At 34.1% G+C, this 20,979-nt stretch overlaps 1 protein-coding gene across 1 annotated transcript in view; it reads left to right on the top strand.

Annotated features, from left to right (window-relative positions):
* CNTN5 (contactin 5) overlaps positions 1 to 20,979 on the top strand; it is a 1,793,707-nt gene that overhangs the window by 1,156,138 nt on the left and 616,590 nt on the right. The window contains exons 5-6 of the mRNA XM_007494948.3: positions 10,175 to 10,298; positions 10,431 to 10,606. Of these exons, the coding sequence (XP_007495010.2) occupies positions 10,175 to 10,298; positions 10,431 to 10,606 (300 nt within the window). The remainder of the gene's footprint in view (positions 1 to 10,174; positions 10,299 to 10,430; positions 10,607 to 20,979) is intronic.

Genomic DNA, 20,979 nt, shown 5'->3' with positions numbered 1-20,979 from the left:
TTCAAACTCCCATTAATTTAGTTTCTGATGCTACTAGTTAGCACATATGAGCAGAATTGTATGACAAAACCATAGATCCCTTCAATCTAAATCTATGCACAAAGGAATTATTTGGAAAAGGATATTTCCTGCCCTCTGGCAATATAGAAGGACTGTGCTGATCATAACATCCAACATATATGTCCCCTTCTCCCTATTCACAAAGCTGTCATCCTAATTCAGGCCTTCTTATTTCTTTCCTGAATTATTGAAATGATCTTCTAATTAGTCTCCCTGCATCATCTCTCCAAATCCAGTCCATTCTCCACTTAGCTGCCAAGGTGATTTTTGTAAAGTTTAGGTCTGACAGTGTCAACTTCCTACTCAATAAATACCAATGATTCTCTTTTATTTCCAGTATAAAGGCTTTATTTCTCATTTAAAATCCTTCATAACTTGGCACATTCTGACATTCCATCACCTACATCTGATGTCATCTGTGGTTTAGTTGAATATAGAAATAGAATCAGAATGATTCAGGACTACTTCTGCATATCTAGGAATAGCTTATTTTAGCAAAGTGTAGACTCACAGGTGGAAGGATTCTCTGAGACCATTTTATCATCCTAGATATAGAGCTAGACAGGACCACCTATAAAGGCTGCATGCTCTCTATAGTGTATCTAATAAAATCTAGCCTTTGCTTGTAGACTTTCAGTTGTGCTGAAGGTTTAAATACTTCACTGTCTGAATTTGTTTCTTTTCTCTTTTTCTAAATAAAAGTTGGTGCACATTAGGAGGGGAGAGTAAAGTAAGGTACCTTTTATTCTGTTCTGTTTTTCTGTTTTGTTTTATTTTGTTTTTTGAGACTAAGAACTACTCTGACATATATAGATATCTAGAAATTGCTATCAAAGTGTCAGATTATTTGAGTATAAGGGAAACTTGGCACAGCTAATGTTTGGTGCAGAACAATGTAATCTCACACTAATGCTTCACAGAGTGAGAATGAGTATGATTGGGTAAATTACTGCAAGATTTTACACTGCTTGGGGAAATGACTCAGATTGAGAGAGTAATTTAAAATGTTTGTTTTATTCCTGCCTTTATCATTTTTCAATTGCTAATTATTATACCTGAATTCATTTGTATTAGAATGAAGCAAATGCCTATTGATTCTCTTATTTGACATCAACTGTTCTGCTTCGTTTCCACATTGTACTTCTCCAAGATAAGTTGATCACTTGAAATATCGTTACACTGACTAACTTGGTTTTTAATACTCCACGTTTTCTCACATTTCTCAATTGGGTCTTCCCATAAAATCTCTGCAAAGCATTCTTTTACGAAGATCTCAGAGCTTTCCTGGTACTTCCTTTTCCATCAGCTGCTCTATTTGCTTTCTATCTTGTGATCTTATTGTCCAATTCTGTTCAACTTCCTTTGTCTGTATTAGATTATAAGCTTCTTGAAGGAAAGGACTTTTTTTTTTAATTAGCACCCATTTGCAGTTAGCACAGTGTCTTTTTTATCTTATTCAGTCATACATGGCTCTTCATGACTCCGTTTTTAGTTTTCTTGGCGAAGACACTGACATTTTACAAATGAGGAGTGACTTGCTCATTGGCCAGATTAGAATTCATGCAAATTTCTTTCTTTTTTTCTCAAACCCAATGCTCTTATCCCTGTGTCATCTAGATCTGTTTATTAAATTAAATTAAATTATTTCTATCCAAAGTGATTTCTTTACTGAAATACTTAAGTTATCCTAAGAGCAAATGTTTTTATTGTTATTAAACTGACTAAATTGAGAAAAAGAAAGAGAAATTTCAAAAAAGGGAAGGAAAGTCATGTTATAAAGAAACCTACCTATTATTTTCCTTCTTTGACCTCTTGGTTGTGTAACCAATTGCTTATTTGATCCCTATCATAGGAACCTCCCTTTCATCTAGGCCTCATATTAACTTATAAAATCATATATTGACAACATCAATGTTCTATTGCATTTGTATTTACTTTGTTAAAATTTTCCCAATTACATTTTAAATTTATTCAGACTATACTTTGGAGTGTTGTTGAATGTATGGCCTTTGGGCTATATGTTTAACACCTTTGATTTATGGGACTGTTTTATAAAATGAAATAATAATATTTATCATTCTTATATAATATAGCTAATAATCACATAGCAAGTGAAGATTAGCTCATTTTGCACAATAATTCTATTAGGTTTTATAACATAGATTACATATATATACAATATAGCTTATATATTATTATATGTCCATGGATATATAATATAGGTTATATATGTTTATGTATATATACACATATATAATATATATTTGTATAAAAGGTAAGTGTCTTTCTCAGGGTTTCATATTTTTATTCATTTTTATTTTATTCATTAATCTCATGGAAACATCAACTCCTTCCCATCTGACAGGAAACAGGAAAAGAAGTTCATTTAAAAAATAATGCCTTGGTATTGACCTCAAATTCAAAGGAAATGGTTGAGTGGAGATTGAATGATTTTCCATTAAGATTTTTGTAAAGTCAATTCCTACACTGGGTAAAAATTGAAATAGATGATTTCAGAGTTCTTCCCAACTCTTAAGATTCTTTTGTTTCTTTATAAGGTTCCCAAGTAATATTTACATTTTCCCATTTGATTATTTCAAGCCATATTTTTAAAAATATGGACTCAGAAGATCAAGATTTGAATCCTGCTTCAGATAATTAGAAAATATATATGATTAAATGTATGATTTACTAAACCTATTTCTCCTTGAAATTGATACCACTATTATGCAGAGTAGCTATAATTTTTTTCCTAAAACAAAACTTTGTTCTCTCCTTTATAAAAGTAGAATATTCTTCTCATGTTTAATGTCTTCATTTTATTATTTTCCTGGCATCATCAAAGTAAGGAGGAAGACAATAAGCATTTACATAGTACCTACTATATGCCAGGCATTGTGCTAAGCACATTTTATTCATCATAATCTCATTTGACCTAATTTCTCCCTCCAAGGTGAGTGCTAGTATTATTCCCATTTTTTGACTGAGGAAATCAAGGCTAAGCAAAGTTAAGTGACTTGCCCAGAGTCATGCACTTACTAAGTGTCTTAGTCAAGATCTGGACTCAGGTCTTCCTGACTTCTAAACCCAATACTTTATCCACTGTGCCACCAGCTGCTTCTAATACCAACTGGTTTGGAACAATTGGACAAATCTCTTTTTATAAAATTGTACACAGTTTCTTTTATTTTAGATATATTTTTTATAACTATCTTCCATAATGGCTTGAGAGAAATGACTTTCCCTAAGTGCCTGGAAATGTCTCAACAACAACAACAAAAACAACAAAAAAAGGGGAAATTGAATTAAATGTCTTTTGAATGTGGTTAAAAAGTATTTATTAAACACTATGTGCCAATTACTATGCTAATGGAATACAAATACACATAAGTAAGGCTGTATCTTCACTCAAAAATATTTCATAGTAATACAGGGGAAAATACATATTAAGGGCCTGAGGCCAGGGAGGAGAGTTTTTCTGAAGGAAGTGAGAGCAATGAACTTGAAGAGCTGACTTCCATGAAAATAACTGGGAGACATTATGATAGACCTGAGATCAGGGCAGGATAAAGTGAATATTCACCAATTAAAGTCCATTGTCCCAGGGAGGAAAGAGAATAGAGCTAGATACAATGTAACATAAATATGGCTAGCTTTGGCAAAATTCCCTGATATTCTCCCTAATATGATATTGTCTTTCAAGACATAGGATAAGAAAGAGATAAATAATTTCTTTTATGATTGCCTTTCAGAGAACATTTAGAGATTGATTTATCACTTGGCAATTTCTTTACCACAACTTTAAAAGGATCACATATCCCCTGAAATCCTTAGGGTGACTTTTTTTTAGTATGAAAGAATATTTTTTCAGAGTATATTACATTTGTACCTCAATTTTTCAGTGTCTCACATTTTAATTCTGTTCACTTCCTAAGATGCTATGAAAAATGAGCACATGAGATTTGAAAGTACACATTCTTATGTTACCTGCGTCCCACAATCACAAAACCTCCAGAGATAAATGATCGCTAACATCATAGGGATAGCCAGCTATAGATATTTCTGGTCTCTTAATAAAATATCTGCTAAAAAACAACAACAACAGATACTACCCCAGGGAAATAAAAACTGAAAGTAATGTCACGTGCTCATCCACCCATGTCTCAGTGGGCTCAAATTATTAAAAAAAAAAGAAAAAAGAAAGCAAGAAAGATTTTGATTTATTGTGTATCAAGAAGGTCCTTCTTCAATGTTGTATAGCTTTTAAATCTCTTTTCTCCCATGTTACACCCTTCTTTAACAGCAACAGCAACTATAAAGTCAATGCTACTTGGCACAAAACACCAATTGATAACCTGTGTAGTTTAGTACTAAACAATTAAATTAAATAATGTCATCAGATGTACATGCCATGACCATTCCTTCACATGGAACTCTAAATTGAATGTATCAGTGACAGAGAAATTATTGAGTATCATATCATTCAAGATAATTAGATAATTTATACAATCTCCCTGCTTTAACTCTCCCTAGCTTCCAGGTCTAAAACCTACTCCCTGTCCCTTTATCTCTGTGAAGCCCTCATTTTCTTCAAAATTCAGCTCAAGTGTCACATTCATCAAGAAGCCTTTCCTGATCTTTCAGCTTCTAGTTAAGCCCACCCTCTCCCATTCTGCCTTCTATTTATAGTGCATGTTGTTTTGTTAGATCCAGAGCTAGAAACTGAAGTCAAGTCTCCTGATATCTAGCGGTACTTTTTCGGTAACTTTCACAGAAGTAGAGTTTGCTAAAGGGGATGCTAAAACTCGTTTAAGAAGAGAATGGGTTTTTCAACTCTGAGGTATCACCTCACACCTAGCAGATTGGCTAACATAACAGCAAAGGAAAGTAATGAATGCTGGAGGGGATGTGGCAAAGTAGGGACATTAATTCATTGCTGGTGGAGTTGTGAATTGATCCAACCATTCTGGAGGGCAATTTGGAACTATGCCCAAAGGGCGACAAAAGAATATCTACCCTTTGACCCAGCCATAGCACTGCTGGGTCTGTACCCCAAAGAGATAATGGACACAAAGACTTGTACAAAAATATTCATAGCTGCGCTCTTTGTGGTGGCCAAAAACTGGAAAACGAGGGGATGCCCATCAATTGGGGAATGGCTGAGCAAATTGTGGTATATGTTGGTGATGGAATACTATTGTACTAAAAGGAATAATAAAGTGGAGGAGTTCCATGGAGACTGGAACAACCTCCAGGAAGTGATGCAGAGCGAGAGGAGCAGAACCAGGAGAACATTGTACACAGAGACTAATACACTGTGGTATAATCGAACGTAATGGACTTCTCCATTAGTGGCGGTGTAATGTCCCTAAACAATCTGCAGGGATCTAGGAGAAAAAAACACTATCCATAAGCAAAGGATAAACTATGGGAGTGGAAACACCGAGGAAAAGCAACTGCCTAAATACAGCGGTTGAGGGGACATGACAGAGGAGAGACTCTAAATGAACACTCTAATGCAAATATTATCAACATGGCAATGGGTTCAAATCAAGAAAACATGTAATGCCCAGTGGATTTGAGCATCGGCTATGGGGGGTGGGGGGGAGGGAGGAAAAGAAAATGATCTGTGTCTTTAATGAATAATGCTAGGAAATGATCAAATAAAATATAACTTAAAAAAAAAAAAGAAGAGAATGGGTTTTCAGTACCTATTGCAATTTTCCTAGCTTCCTGAGACTCTGACCTGTGCCAGAACCAGTTTCCTCTTTGCAAAAAGATGAGGCCCAAGTTTGTGTTATCTAACTCCTAAGGTTGTTAAGAGAAAAATCCTTCCTAAGCTTTAAAGTGCTATACAAACACGAATGATAAGAGATGAGGGCAGTGCTGTTTAATTGGTGATTTCAGACCCACTCTTTTGTTTTCCCTTTCATTCCTAAGGCTGTCATTCTTAAGACAGAGAAACTAAAGGAGATGAGTTTAAAAATTCAAGTAATTTGGGACAAATAGAATGATGGGAGTCACTGACTATGGGAGCAAATTTAGAATTTCTTACTCTTTAACTCTTCACTGGGGATTTTGACTAAGAACAGATATGCCCTGAGGATGTACCTGTGAGGTGCTAGAAAAGAACTGTCCAGTGCTCTATGGATTTCAATGTTGTTAAGCAATATAGTTAAATGGTAGGAAAATACTATTTGATTGTGCAAACCATTTATACCCTAAGCATTTGATTATTTCTATTTGCATTGGGTGAATATCAGAACAAAGGACCTGTACTAAGACCTGGACCTCACTGCTAGAAAAGGGGACTGATTAAAGTGGCCATGTGTACACCCATAAATTAAACAAAAGAAACCCAGGATAGAAAAATGAGAAATATATCACTGTTATTTTCCTCTTTTATTTCACATTTTCATGCTCTTCTCCTTTCTACCCTATTCATTTAATTTTTTTTCTCCTCTAATCCTAACTCTATTTATTTTTGTCATGCAAAAAACCCCAACACCTTTTATCTTTTTTGCAATGGAAATCATTACCTTTATATTTTAGGATTGCCTCTCTCCCTTCTTAAGGTATGAATTATTCTCCATACCATAGTTGTAAAACAAATACCCTTCCTTTTACTCTATTTTTAAAAAATGATACATCATTCTAAGTGTAGATCATGCATCCATTTGGAACTTGATTGGTACATATTATAAATGTTGGTCTAAATCTAATTTCTACCAAACTGTTCAGGTTTCTCAGGAGTTGTCTTTTTTTTTTAAAAATATAGTCTTCAAAATACTAAGAAATGTCCTAGGGTTCATCCAATATTACTATGTTCAATTATTTCTTGGTTTATTTACCTAATCTGTTCATCAGTAATCTGGTCTATGTTTTAAACAGCTTGAAATAGTTATACTATAACAATTTTAATTATATTGGCCTAGCCCAATTATAAAAATTAACATTTCTCCAGCTATTTAAATCTTCTTATATTTCTTTAAAGAATGTCTTATAGTTATATTCCTACAAGTCTTAGTGTATGTACCTTTGTAGATAAAACCTCAGAGGTTTTATAGTTATTTTGAATGAATTTTTCTTTTTCTGTCTCCTACTATTGTAATTTGTTAGGAGCATACAGTAATATTGCTATTTTTGGTTTTGTTTTATGTCTTGCAACTTTACTAAACTATTGCAATTAAATTTTGATTGGATCTCTAGAGGTTTGCAAGAAAAATAATGGATTCATCCCCAATTAACTGTAACTTTATTTACTCTTTTTCAATGCTCATAACCTCAATTATTTTTTCTTTACTTATTTCTTCAGTTACTATTTTTAGAATTATATTAAGTAACAATGATGACAATGTATGCATATCTTTGTTCCATTTCTATTTGAATTACAAAGAGCTCTAGTGTTTTCAAAATTAAGTCCAGCTCCTGAAGGCTGGAGTGTTGACACCCTACCTCAGTTTTAGATATGGTGACTGCATCCTAAAGATCCTATTTATTTAAGGGATCTGAACATTCCACTGTAGGAGCCACGACCAGTCTTGCTAAAACTAATAGGTCAAGTTAGCCATTAGTATATCTTTTGCAATAGCCATAATAGGTAAATAAGACCTTTTTTACAGTTATGGGAGTTTCAGGTCTTCATATGGAACCATATTCCTTATGATTTTAATCCTAGAGAGAATTTTCTACAGTGTAATCTCCTGTCATAAAAATATTAAAATCTCTTTCTACTTCTTTAGCATAAAGATTAACACACCGAGATGTTAGAAGAGCAATTAAGTTTATTTATTATATGAATCCTTATCTCTAATTATTTCTATTTGAAGAATTCAAAGGATTATTTTCCTCTATTTTTTAAGCCAAAATTTCTTAGGACCATTTGGTACCAAATGGAATGTGACATTTATTCCTGACTTTTTCTCTTATTAGTTTTCTTGTATTTCACTTCCTGAATATTTTCCAAGTCACCACCTGATCACTATACATACTAAAAATATTCCTTATTGCAGTTTTCATTCCTCTTGGACTCAAACATTTAACAAAGCAATACTGTTGGAACCTTACAAGTTTCGTTGTATAGAGAAGAGATATTAAACATGTAACAGTAAGTTTAAATACTTCCTACTTTGGCCACAGTCAGATAAAAATATAATTTGAAAATATTTACCAAAATTAATAAAATACTATACAATATAGATAATGCTGACTTGTGGTTTTTAAAGTTAATATGTAGCATGCAGAGATTGCTTTCCGTTTGAGTTTGTGTAGTGATGTAGAGAGATAGTTGGCTTATGTGTGCCTTGATTAGATACCTACTCTGGGACCTGGCCCAGTTAGCTTTAAAGGAAGGTGATAATTAACTTTTTTTGTGGGAAAAATAAAGAGAAACAATTATAATCCTGCACTACTGGAGTTAGATATCTTTCCTTTTTTCACCTGTTTCCAAGAGAGTTATTGGGCTAGAATTACATCTGTTTACTCTTTGTCAAATAATTGTAGTCTGGGGACACAGTAAGGGGTTCAGAATAAGTGCCCTAAAGAAGAGGGTGACACAGCTTACTCTCCCCAGATCACTTCTTTCTTACCAAATGCTTGGTATATCAAAGACCATTAAGAACATCATAGTGCCTCTTCTCTTCTAAAGTTCCCCTGACAGTCTGATGCCATAAGTCTCCTTCATATGTTTCATAGGCAGTGCCTCAGAGATCTCTTAGCCAATTTAAAATTAAGGCCCCTTATTCAGGCAGTACCAATGTGCTTTTGCAGTCCTTCAGGAAACATCTAATCAGTGTGGATGGGAGGTTACATTTTTTATCACAAAGCTGCAATTCTTTTAGCCTTAAACCACAAATTTCCTTGGAAGTTGCCAGGGGAGCTCAACATATGCTCCATGGGATGGCACTCCTGGAGGTTCATGCATGCTCAGTGAGATGTTTTCCAATCTCTACTAAAATAAAAGTTACAAGAATAAAAATTTAAAAAACCTGCACAACAATGAAGAAGATGATGTCAAATGTCTTTCCAATCATTATGGTCTCTGACTACTGTATGATATCACCCTTCAATCAGGAGTCATCATGACTGTATAGAAAGAATACTAGGTAGAATAAAAGGAGTTCTTATTTGGGGTCATGTTCTATTACTTATGTTTTTCTGTGATTTTAAGCAAGTCTCAACCTTTGAGGGACTTCATTGTTTATTATGATCTCTTCTTTTGTATTAAATCATATCTAAGTTTCCTTCCAGTTCTTATGATCTGTGATTCATTGTTCATCACTATAACTTTGCTTCTTTTCTTTTCCTAATTAAAGAATTTTCTTTTTTTCTCTACATACATTTTAATAATCTTCCTTTGAAATTCTATTTAAATTCTAGGTTTGGAGGGTTTCCCATGCTGAGATTGTTCCTGATCATCTGAACTCTGATGATTATCTTCTCTTACTTAGTTTTTGTCTATATTACTTACTTCTCATTTAATATTTTCAAGATGCTTGAGTTATAATGTGTTTATTTGCTCTAAGAAATTGTAAACTCATTAGGGCAAGATTATTTACGGCATTGATTGGAATCAAACAGTGGTTTCTTCACACTCACAGTGCCTAGAAAAATGTTGATCATTTGGGATTCAATAAATTAATCAATTAATGATTTGGTTCTTAGGATAATAAGATTCTACAATTAATTATTAAATGTACTATTAAAATATTAGCAAAAAATTAAGGATTATGGAATTATTAATTAGCTGTCATAAAAGCATGTGAGGTTTGTATAATTTTCATTATCTCTATAAGGAATGAAAAACAAAGATACAAAGAAATTAAATACATGTACAGCATCAAAAACTTGATATATTTCTTTTTTCATTGCTTGTGTAATACATTTCAAAGCCAGGTTAATCAGTTTGAAAAAAGTCTGTTCAGATCTCCTTTTCAATTAAGAAGTTGAATTTGATATAGCAACAATTTTCTTTGATATTTTACCTTAAAATGCATCAAGAATAAGAGGCATTTTGCATCCAAGTAGATGGTTTTTAAAAGGCAATGTGGGAGGAGAGCTAATGAATCAATGTCTTTGGAGGGTTTTGAAAGTATGCCCTTTTCTGTTTCTATAGAGAGTGTGGATTATGGGCCAGTGTTTGTGCAGGAACCAGATGATATCATTTTCCCTACTGATTCTGATGAGAAGAAAGTGGCACTGAATTGTGAAGCTCGAGGCAACCCTGTTCCCAATTACAGGTAGAAATTCACTCTTGAGCACTCATTCCCTTAAGCCTCAAAAACAACAGTTGGATGACATTCTGGAATCCCCAGGGAAGAAGAGAATGCCCCATGTAATCCTTATCTGTATTTCTTCTGATTTTTCCCAAGATGGCTACGAAATGGAACAGAAATAGACTTGGAAAGTGATTATCGCTACAGTTTGATTGAAGGAAACCTCATTATCAGCAACCCAAGTGAAGCTAAGGATTCTGGTCATTATCAGTGTTTAACAGCTAACTCCTTGGGAAGTATTCTGAGCAGAGAAGCCGTACTTCAGTTTGCCTGTGAGTAAAATATGTTGTTACCATGAAGTTCTTTTGCTCTTTTAATGTTGAACAAATATATGAAAGAACTAATTGCAGAAAGGAGAGACCATATCTTTTCCTGAGAGATTTATGGATCTCTGGATAAAATTGTCTTCTAGTCATCTAATTAACTCAATTTTGCTCCTGAAAGGAAAAATAAAGATTAGTAAAAAAGAGTATATTTTAGTAGAGTAGAAAAAGAAAATTCTGGAATATTAATCCATGAAGGAGTTTATTGAAGTAATTTTATCCCAGTAAAATCATAGACTAAATATAGATGAGAATATTGAAGCCCAATATAAAAGTGATGTGGTCAAGGTCACACAGCAAATCTAAGGAACATATTTAAACACAAGTACTCTAAATCCATATTCAGAATTGTTTCTATGGACCATTATACAGAATGCAGACTCTCATTTCTTTAATCCAAACTTGTTCTTTTTTAATAAGCTTTTTCAGAAATTCTTAAAATTGCTTATCTGGAGATTATATTTAAAATATCTAGATAAACACTTTCTGTTCCAAAGTAACAAATATATCATGATCCCTACTAGCATATAGTGATCTCAAAAACATATATTAATATAATTTATATTCTATTCAATTTTAATTTATTCTTTTAGAGATTTCCCAATTTCATTTTAATCTGCTTCAGCTGCACTGCAAAGAGGTCTTGATTTGGCCAGGGAGTGTATTTGAAAACTTACCTTGTTTATAGGTTTTTGATCTTCAATAGTCTTGGTGGCCACATTTAAAAGTATAAAAAAATGAAGGTAGGGATTTATAGTGAATATAAAATCTATAATTATTGAGTTTTATATTTAGTATTATATTCTAAAGTTCTCATAGAAAGTTATTCTTTGCATATTCTTTCACTCCTATCTGCTATACTCAGATATACTACACTAAATATATATATATATATTTATAATGGGGTAAACAAAAGCGTAAGACAAAAGAAGAAGTCATTCCATAGTTTATCCAGGTCATTAATTATCCAGGATTCACAACTTGGATAATACCAAGAATAGTAATGGAAATATTTTAGTTTTTCCTATAGTCAAAATTATGGTTTCCTTGGTAGTTGAGAACCTTTTACTTTTAGAAGCCCCATATATACGATAAACAAAAACAACCCTTGTTACTATGAATAGAATTTATTTAAGAGAAAACTATAAACTGAAGGGAAAGAGAAAAAGATTATCTTTCAGTTTATCTATTGGCCTCAGAATATGTAACACAAGTAATAAAGACAATTCCTACCATTATGTCACCATATCACATGAGGTATCGGGAGGACCACAATGACATTTCAGCAAAAATTCAGCAAGGCCTGAAAAATCTTAGTTAAACACAATTATAACATATCTTATAGGTTATGCTATCTTTCTGTGGTATACTGATTAATGGTCATTTTGTAAATATCACAAGGATATGGGATGTTGTTAGTGCAGGATTCCTCCCCACTGATGAAGATCAGAACCATCTGTTAAAATGGCATATATTTTGAGATTTTGCCTGAGATTTAGAGAAAATATCACTTTTCCTTACTCACAGAGCTTGTAAATATAAAAGAAGAATTTTGAAGTCAGGTTTAGTGTCATCTACTGTATAACACTGACAATTACTATTCCCATTATCTACATTTATTTATTTTCAAGGAAAATAATAAACTTCTTATAAAAATTGAAACTACAAAATTAGTCATGAATTGAAATAAAATGACCCATTGTGCTATGAAATCAATACTCTAATCTTTAAATTATAATCCGTTACGACCAATTTAGACAGAGATTAAGAGTTTTTGTTTGCCAGGTTTTGGGACTATATCTGACCAATGGCAAGGTCCACAAACATTAATCTCTGTGAAATGACATTCAGATAGTGTCATTTAAGTGGTTTACTGGATTGAGAGTCAGGTCTAGAGATGGGAGATACTCTGTTGAAATCTGGCCACATATATTTTCTAAATGTGTGACCCTGGGCAAGTCACTTAGCTCCCATTATTTAGCCCTTGCCACTCTTCTGCATTGGAGCTAGTTCATAGTGTTGATTCTAAGATAGACGAGGGTTTTTTTTAAACCTTTCAGACCCACTGTGATTCTCTAGTACATGTAGATTAATGTTCTGTTGCTTAATCATTATTTTCAGATTAAATGATCTCATCAAATATCACACTTTCATAATTATGCTATTGATGTGCTGTGGAGGTTTATTAATAACTTAAAGAAATATTCTGATTAAGAATAAATCCTTGTCACAATAAGAGGAGACATCAAAAATGTGCTTGATTTACCTGACATTTTACTTAGACCTTTTCCCGTATACAAACAAAAGAAAAAAAAAAGAAAACATGATCTTAGAGGATACCTTAAAATAAAAAAAATATAATTGATTACAGGATGGAAAACCATCTTTGTGACACATCCCTCAGGTCCATACAAATTACATGATTAACAGACTGGCTAAACTTATACCTCTTATAATCTTGAAACCAACTGAAAGATTTTAAAGTATATTTTGTGACACATAGTTTTAAATTTTATTGTATTTCATTCCTCCTACAGAGCCTAGACCATAATAAGGAATTGAGAAATAAATTTGGATTGATTTATAGGATAATAATTTAGAACTGGATTACTTTGGCCCTTAGAGTCAATTCATAATCATTGATGGATTCATATATTGAGGGTTTTAAATAAATTTTTTTCTTACTTTAATAGTGTGGTTGTGAAATGTTCATTTATAATTTTTTCTCTCTTCATATGCATATGCATGTGTGTATATATATATATATATATATATATATATATATATACACATATAGAGTATGTGTGTACCAGAAGATCTAAGAATGGGAACAGAAAAGTGAGAAGTAAATTCAAAACAATTTGACTTCTGGTTTAATCATTAGGTACAAAGGAATAGGGTTGACATTTTCATTGACAAGAGATAATACTAGATACTTTGAGTAGAATGGAGAAGTGTTCATACTGTTTTCAACTTTATCTGTAAAAGGAACAGCCCATGTTGAATAAAATATAAGGGAAACTACAGTGTAAGGAAATATAAGATCTGTATGTCCTTTTGTATTCATTCATTGTAACTATCATTCATGCTTATGGCTAACCTCATTCATTTATAGATCTTATGTCAGTCTTAATAAGAAAAGCCACATAGTTTAGTGAATAAAATGTTATTCTTAGAGAAAGGGGAAAAAATTGAATTTGAATCCTGCACCTAAAACTTACTGTGTGACCATGTGCAAATTATTTCAGCTCTTCAGATCCTGTTTCTACAATAAAAATTAAATCTATATCTCTAATAATCATTAAAAATCATGGAATAAAGAGGATACAAAATAAAAACCACATGTAGGTTAGCCATTTTCAAATTTTACCTGCCTTACCACCATTACTGCTAATGTTATATCATGCAAGAAGAGAGAATGTAGGAACCATTACTGCCAGTTAAATACAGTTAAATACCAATAATGTGATCTCACCAATGTGGAGACACAGGAGAGATTATAGGGAATACTGGGAAATACAAAGAACTTCAGGGGAATGAAGTCTAAGGTTCAAAATCTCCATTTATACACCACAGATGTAAAACTGGAATAATACTGCTTGAAGTAACTAAATCATGTAGTTGCTTTAGGGGGGCAAATAAGCCAAAATATATAAAACTTTTCCCCTAATTTTAAAATGCTTTGTTAAGTATCATATTATTTTATACATCAAAAATATGCAATTGTGGTAGTGACTGAAAATGTTCTCATATTTTATTTTTTTTTATTTTATTTCTCCTCAATTACATGTGAAAATAGTTTCCAACATTTAAAAATAACTTTGAGTCTTGGTGTCCTTACCTCCCTTTCCCAACATGCCACAGAGATGGCAAGCAATTGACATAGACTTTATGTGTGCCATCATGGGAAACACTTTTCCATATTAACCCTTTGTGGAAGAATACAATCAGAATAAAAATAAGAAAGTGAAAAAAAATTACTTTGGTTTGGATTTAGACTCTCACTTCTCTCTCTGGAAGCAGATGGTAATTTTTTTTCCTTCTAGACATTATTTTATTTGGTCATTTTCAAACATTATTCCTTGGAAACAAAGATCATTTTCTTTTCCTCTCCCCCACTCACCACCCCTCCCATAGCTGATGCGCGATTCCACAGTGTATCACATGTGTCCTTGATTAGAACCCATTTCCATGTTATTGGTATTTGCATTAGGGTGTTCATTTAGAGTCTCTCCTCATTCATGTCCCTTTCACCCCCGTAGTCAAGCAGTTGCTTATCTTCGGTGTTTTTACTCCCACAATTTGTCCTCTGCTTGTGGATAGGGTTTTTTCTCTTAAATCCCTGCAGAATGTTCAGGGAAGTTGTATTGTCACTAATGGAATCCATTACATTCAATTGAACCACAGTGTATCAGTCTCTGTGTACAATGTTTTCCTGGTTCTGCTCCTTTTGCTCTGCATCACTTCCTGGAGGTTGTTCCAGTCTCCATGGAATTCCTCCACTTTGTTATTCCTTTTAGCACCATAGTATCCCATCACCAACATATACCACAATTTGTTCAGCCATTCCCTAATTGAAGGGCATCCCCTCATTTTCCAATTTTTGGCCACCACAAAGAGTGCAGCTATGAATATTCTTGTACAAGTCTTTTCCCCTATTATCTCTTTGGGGTACAAAACCAGCAGTGCTACGACTGGATCAAAGGGTAGGCAGTCATTTATCGCTCTTTGGGCGTAGTTCCAAATTGCCCTCCAGAATGGTTGGATCAATTCACAACTCCACCAGCAATGAATTAATGTCCCTACTTTGCCACATCCCCTCCAGCATTCATTACTTTCCTTTCCTGTCATGTTAGCCAATCTGCTAGGTGTGAGGTGATACCTCAGAGTTGTTTTGATTTGCATCTCCCTGATTATAAGAGATTTAGAACACTTTTTCATGTGCTTATTAATAGTTTTGATTTCTTTGGCTGAAAAATGCCTGTTCATGTCACATGCCCATTTATCATTTGGAGAATGGCTTGATTTTTTGTACAATTGCTTTAGCTCTTTATAAATTTGAGTAATTAGACCTTTGTCAGAGTTTATTGTTATGAAAATTGTTTCCCAACTCGCTTCTCTTCTCATTTTGGTTATATTGGTTTTGTTTGTACAAACACTTTTTAATTTGATATAATCAAAATTGTTTATTTTATATTTTGTGACTCTTTCTATGTCTTGCTTGGTTTTAAAGTCTTTCCCTTCACAAAGTTCTGACATGTATACTATTCTGTGTTTACCTAATTTACTTATAGCTTCCTTCTTTATGTTCAAGTCATTCACCAATTCTGAGTTTATCTTGGTGTAGGGTGTGAGGTGTTGATCCAAACCTAATCTCTCCTACACTGTCTTCCAGTTTTTCCAGCAGTTTTTGTCAAAGAGTGGGTTTTTTTCCAAGAAGCTGGGGTCTTTGGGTTTGTGATACACTGTCTTCCTGAGGTCACTTACCCCAAGTCTATTCCACTGATCCTCCTTTCTGTCTCTTAGCCAGTACCAAATTGTTTTGATGACCACTGCTTTATAATATAGTTTGAGATCTGGGACTGCAAGGCCACCTTCCTTTGTATTTTTTTTCCCATTATTTCCCTGGATATCCTTGATCCTTTGTTCTTCCAAATGAACTTTGTTATGGTTTTTTATAAATCTAAAAAAAATTTTTTTTGGAAGTTCAATGAGTATGGCACTAAATAGATAAATAAGTTTCAGTAGGATGGTCATTTTTATTATAATGACTTATTCTACCCATGAGCAGTTAATGTTTTTCTAATTGCTCAAGTCTAGTTTTAGTTGTGTGCAGAGTGTTTTGTAGTTGTGTTCATATAGTTCCTGTGTTTGTCTTGGGAGATAGATTCCTACGTATTTTATTTTGTCTAAGGTGATTTTGAATGGGATTTCTCTTTCTAATTCCTGCTGCTGAGCTGCTTTGGAAATATATAAAAATGCTGATGACTTATGCGGGTTTATTTTGTATCCTGCGACTTTGCTAAAGTTGTTGATTATTTCCACTAGCTTTTTGGTTGATTCTCTAGGATTCTTTAAGTAGACCATCATATCATCTGCAAAGAGCGATAACGTGGTCATCTCCTTGCCTATTTTAATGCCTTCAATTTCTTTTTCTTCTCTAATTGCTACTGCTAGTGTTTCTAGTACAATGTTAAATAATAGAGGTGATAATGGGCATCCTTGTGTCACTCCTAATCTAATTGGGAATGCATCTAGTTTATCCCCATTGTAGATGATGTTAGCTGATGGTTTTAGATATATACTGTTTATTATTTTTAGGAAAGACCCTTCTATTCCTCTGATTTCTAGTGTTTTTAATAGGAATGGGTGTTGTATTTTATCAAAGGCTTTTTCTGCATCTATTGAGATAATCATGTGATTTTTGTTGGTTTGCTTGTTGATATGGTCAATTGGTGGATGGTTTTCCTAATATTGAACCAGCCCTGCATTCCTGGTATAAATCCTACTTGATCATGGTGAATGACCCTCCTGATCACTTGCTGGAGTCTTTTTGCTAGTATCCTATTTAAGATTTTTGCGTCTATATTCATTAGGATCTATAGTTTCCTTTCTCTGTTTTTGACCTGCCTGGCTTTGGATTCAATACCATATTTGTGTCAAAAAAGGAATTTGGTAGAACTCCATCTTTGCTTATTATGTAAGAGTTTGCATAGTATTGGGATTAGCTGTTCTTTGAATGTTTCATAGAATTCACTTGTGAATCCATCAGGCCCTGGGGATTTTTTCTTAGGGAGTTCTTTGATGCCCTGTTGGATTTCTTTTTCTGATATGTGATTATTTAAGAATTCTATTTCTTCTTCTGTTAGTCTAGGCAGTTTATATTTTTTGTAAATATTCATCCATATCACCTAGATTAGTACATTTATTGACATATAATTGGGCAAAGTAGTTTTTAATGATTGCTTTAATTTCCCCTTCATTGGAGGTGAGGTCCCGCTTTTCAATTTTGATTCTGTTAATTTGCTTTTCTTCTTTCCTTTTTTAAATTAGATTGACCAGTACTTTGTCTATTTTGTTTGTTTTTTCAAATTACCAGCTTCTAGTCTTATTTATTAGTTCAAGAGTTCTATCACTTTCGATTTTATTAATTTCTCCCTTAATTTTTAGGATTTCTAGTTTGGTTTTCTGCTGGGTGGTTTTAATTTGATCGCTTTCGATTTTTTTTATTTGCATTTCCAATTGATTGATCTCTGCTCTCCTTAATTTGTTAATATATGCACTCAGGGATATGAATTTTCCTCTGAGTACTGCTTTGGCTACATCCCATAAGGTTTGGAACGATGTCTCACCATTGTCATTTTCTTCAATGAAATTATTAATTGTTTCTATGATTTGTTCTCTGACTAACCAATTTTGGAGTATCATATTATGTAATTTCCAATTAATTTTTTATTTGGCTCTCCATGTACCTGTACTGATCATTATTTTTATTTAGTTATGATCTGAGAAGGTTGTATTTATTTTTTCTGCTTTTCTGCATTTGTATGCCATGTTTCTGTGATCTATTGTGTGATCAGTCTTTTTGAATGTGCCATGTGGTGCTGAAAAGAAGGTGTATTCCTTTTTGTACCTATTTATTTTTCTCCATATGTCTATTAACTCTAATATTTCTAAGATTTCATTCACCTCTTTTACCTCTTTGTTATTTATTTTTTATTTGATTTATCTAAATTTGATAGTGGTTGGTTTAGGTCTCCCACTAATATGGTTTTATTGTCTATTTCCTCCTTCAATTCTCCTAGTTTCTCTATTAGAAATTTGGGTGCTATACCATTTGGTGCATACATGTTGATTAGCGATATTTCGTCCCTTTTAACAGAATGTAATTACCTTCCCTATCCCTTTTAATCAGGTCTATATTTTCTTCAGCTTTGTCATATATCATGATTGCAACTCCTGCCTTCTTTCTATCAATTGAGGCCCAGAAGGTCTTACTTCATCCTTTAATTCTGATCTTGTGAGTATCAACCTGCTTCATGTGTGTTTCTTGAAGACAACATATGGTAGGGTTTTGGTTTCTAATCCATTCTGCTATTCATCTACATTTTATGTGTGAGTTCATCCCATTGATGTTCAAAGTTATGATTGTCACTTGTGGATTCCCTGGCATTTTGATATCCTCCCCTAATTCTGACCTTTCTTCTTTAGGTATAGCCTTTGAAACCAGTGATTTACTTTAGGTCAGTCCCCCTAGTCTCCTCCCTTGATATGCTTCCCTTTCTAGCCCCTCCCTTTTTGTTCCCTTCCCCTCCCCCCTCTCCTTCCCTCCATTTTTATGCTCCCTCCCCCTCCCCCTCCTTAATTTCCCCTTCTCTCTTACCCTGTTGGATGAGATAGAATTCAAGATTCCAATGGATCTAGATGTTCTTTCCTCTCACTTGATTTCACTGAGAGTATGGTTTATGTATTACCAATTTGCACTCTCTTCCTCTTTTTATAGGAAAATTCTTCCCCTCCCCTTCCCATGTGTATCTTTGTGTTAGAAAGAGTACTCTATTTAGTTTTTTTTATATTTCTTGAAGTATATCTTAGTATCATCAACAATTCCCCCCTCCCTTTTTCTTTCTTTCCCCCCCATTTCTCCACATCATCTTGATGCCCTGATCTTTTCCTATGTGTGGTTCTTCTAACTACTCTAAGGATGCATACAATTTTTAAGAGTTACATATTACATTTTCCCCACATATTAGTATATATAATTTGATATAAATGTAGTCCTCATATAAGAGAGTTTGAATAAAAGAAAAATATAACATTTTTCTCCTTTTCCCTTTCTTTTATATTTACCTTTTCATGTTTCTCTTGCTCTTTGTGTTTGGATGTCAAACTTTCCACTGAGTTGTGGTCTTTTCTTTGCAAATACTTGGAACTCTTCTATTTTGTTGAATGCCCATACTTTCCCCTGTAAGTCTATAGTCAGTTTTGATGGGTAGTTGATTCTTGGTTGGAGACCCATTTCTCTTGCGTTTCTGAATATTGTGTTCCATGCTTTGTGGCCTCTTAGCATGTTCGCTGCTAAGTCCTGTGTGATCCTTATAGGGTCTCCTCTATATCTGAAGTTCCTCTTCTTGGCTTCTTGTAAGATTTTCTCCTTAGCTTGGAAGCTCTTGAATTTGGCAATTACATTCCTGGGGGTTGTCTTTTGGGGATTTAGTGTAGAAGGTGTTCTATGAACCCTTTCTATTTCTATTTTGCCCCCTTGCTCGAGAACATTGGGGTAAATCTCTTCTATAATTTTCTGTAGTATGGAATCGAGATTTTTGTTTATCTCTGGTTTTTCAGGCAGACCAATGATTCTCAAGTTGTCTCTCCTTCCTCTGTTTACCTGTTCTGTCACCTTGTAAATGAGATATTTTATGTTTTCTTCTAATTCCTAAATTATTTGACTTTGCTTTAGTAATTCTTGCTGTTTTGCAAGATCACTGTCTTCCAGTCGCTTAATTCTGGTCTTTAGGGACTGGTTTTGCTTTTTCAGATTGGTCCTCCCTTCTGTTAGTGGCTCTTTCTCCAATTGTGAGGTCTTGTCTTCAGGCTGTTGACCTCTTTCTGAATTTTTTCCCATTTTTCTTGCCAGAAGGTTTTTATCTTTTTCATATACTCCAATTTGAGTTCTTCTAGAGCTTGTGGATAATTTCCATTTTGGGGGAAATGTTTTGATTTTGTTTGAATTTCATCCTCTTTCTCTTCTGTCCCCTGAGTTTTACCTCCATAAAAGTTTTCAATAGTCACTTTTTTTCCCTTTTTTCTTGGAGCATTGGTCTTGGGCAATGTGAGCCATCCCTTCAGTGGTTTTTCCTTTCCTTTTTGGTCAGAGGTCTGAGTGATATGGATGGGTTTTCTGTAGATTTAAGTTGCCTCAGACTAGTTCTTCCTAGCCTCCATGGTTTGTTAGCACACCTGCCCCCATGGTCTTCTCTCTAGTGTGCAGGAATCTCCTGTAAAACTGCTCTGAGAGGTGGATCTCTGGTAGTCCCTATCAGTTTCCAAGGACCCTAGCATACCCCCCCCCACTACATCAAGGAGCAGAGCTTTTGTCTCTGGCCATTTTTACAGTTTCCGGAGACTCCACGCTGTTCTCAATTTGCAAGGGCCCCTGCAGACTGCACACTCTCTGGTGTGCAGGGTTCTCCAGTGAAACCGGCTTGAGAGGTATTTTCCTAGTAGTCCTCCTTAGCTCCAAAGCACCCTGGTGTGTGCGTGCCCCCTCCCTCCCCACCCTACCCCCCAACAGAGACATTCCTAACTCACTTGCTGTCCCT

Source organism: Monodelphis domestica, chromosome 4 (assembly GCF_027887165.1).
Source record: "Monodelphis domestica isolate mMonDom1 chromosome 4, mMonDom1.pri, whole genome shotgun sequence".
NCBI lineage: Eukaryota > Metazoa > Chordata > Mammalia > Didelphimorphia > Didelphidae > Monodelphis > Monodelphis domestica.
Note: the sequence above shows the minus strand (reverse complement) of the source record. Positions and strands in the feature narration are given on the sequence as shown.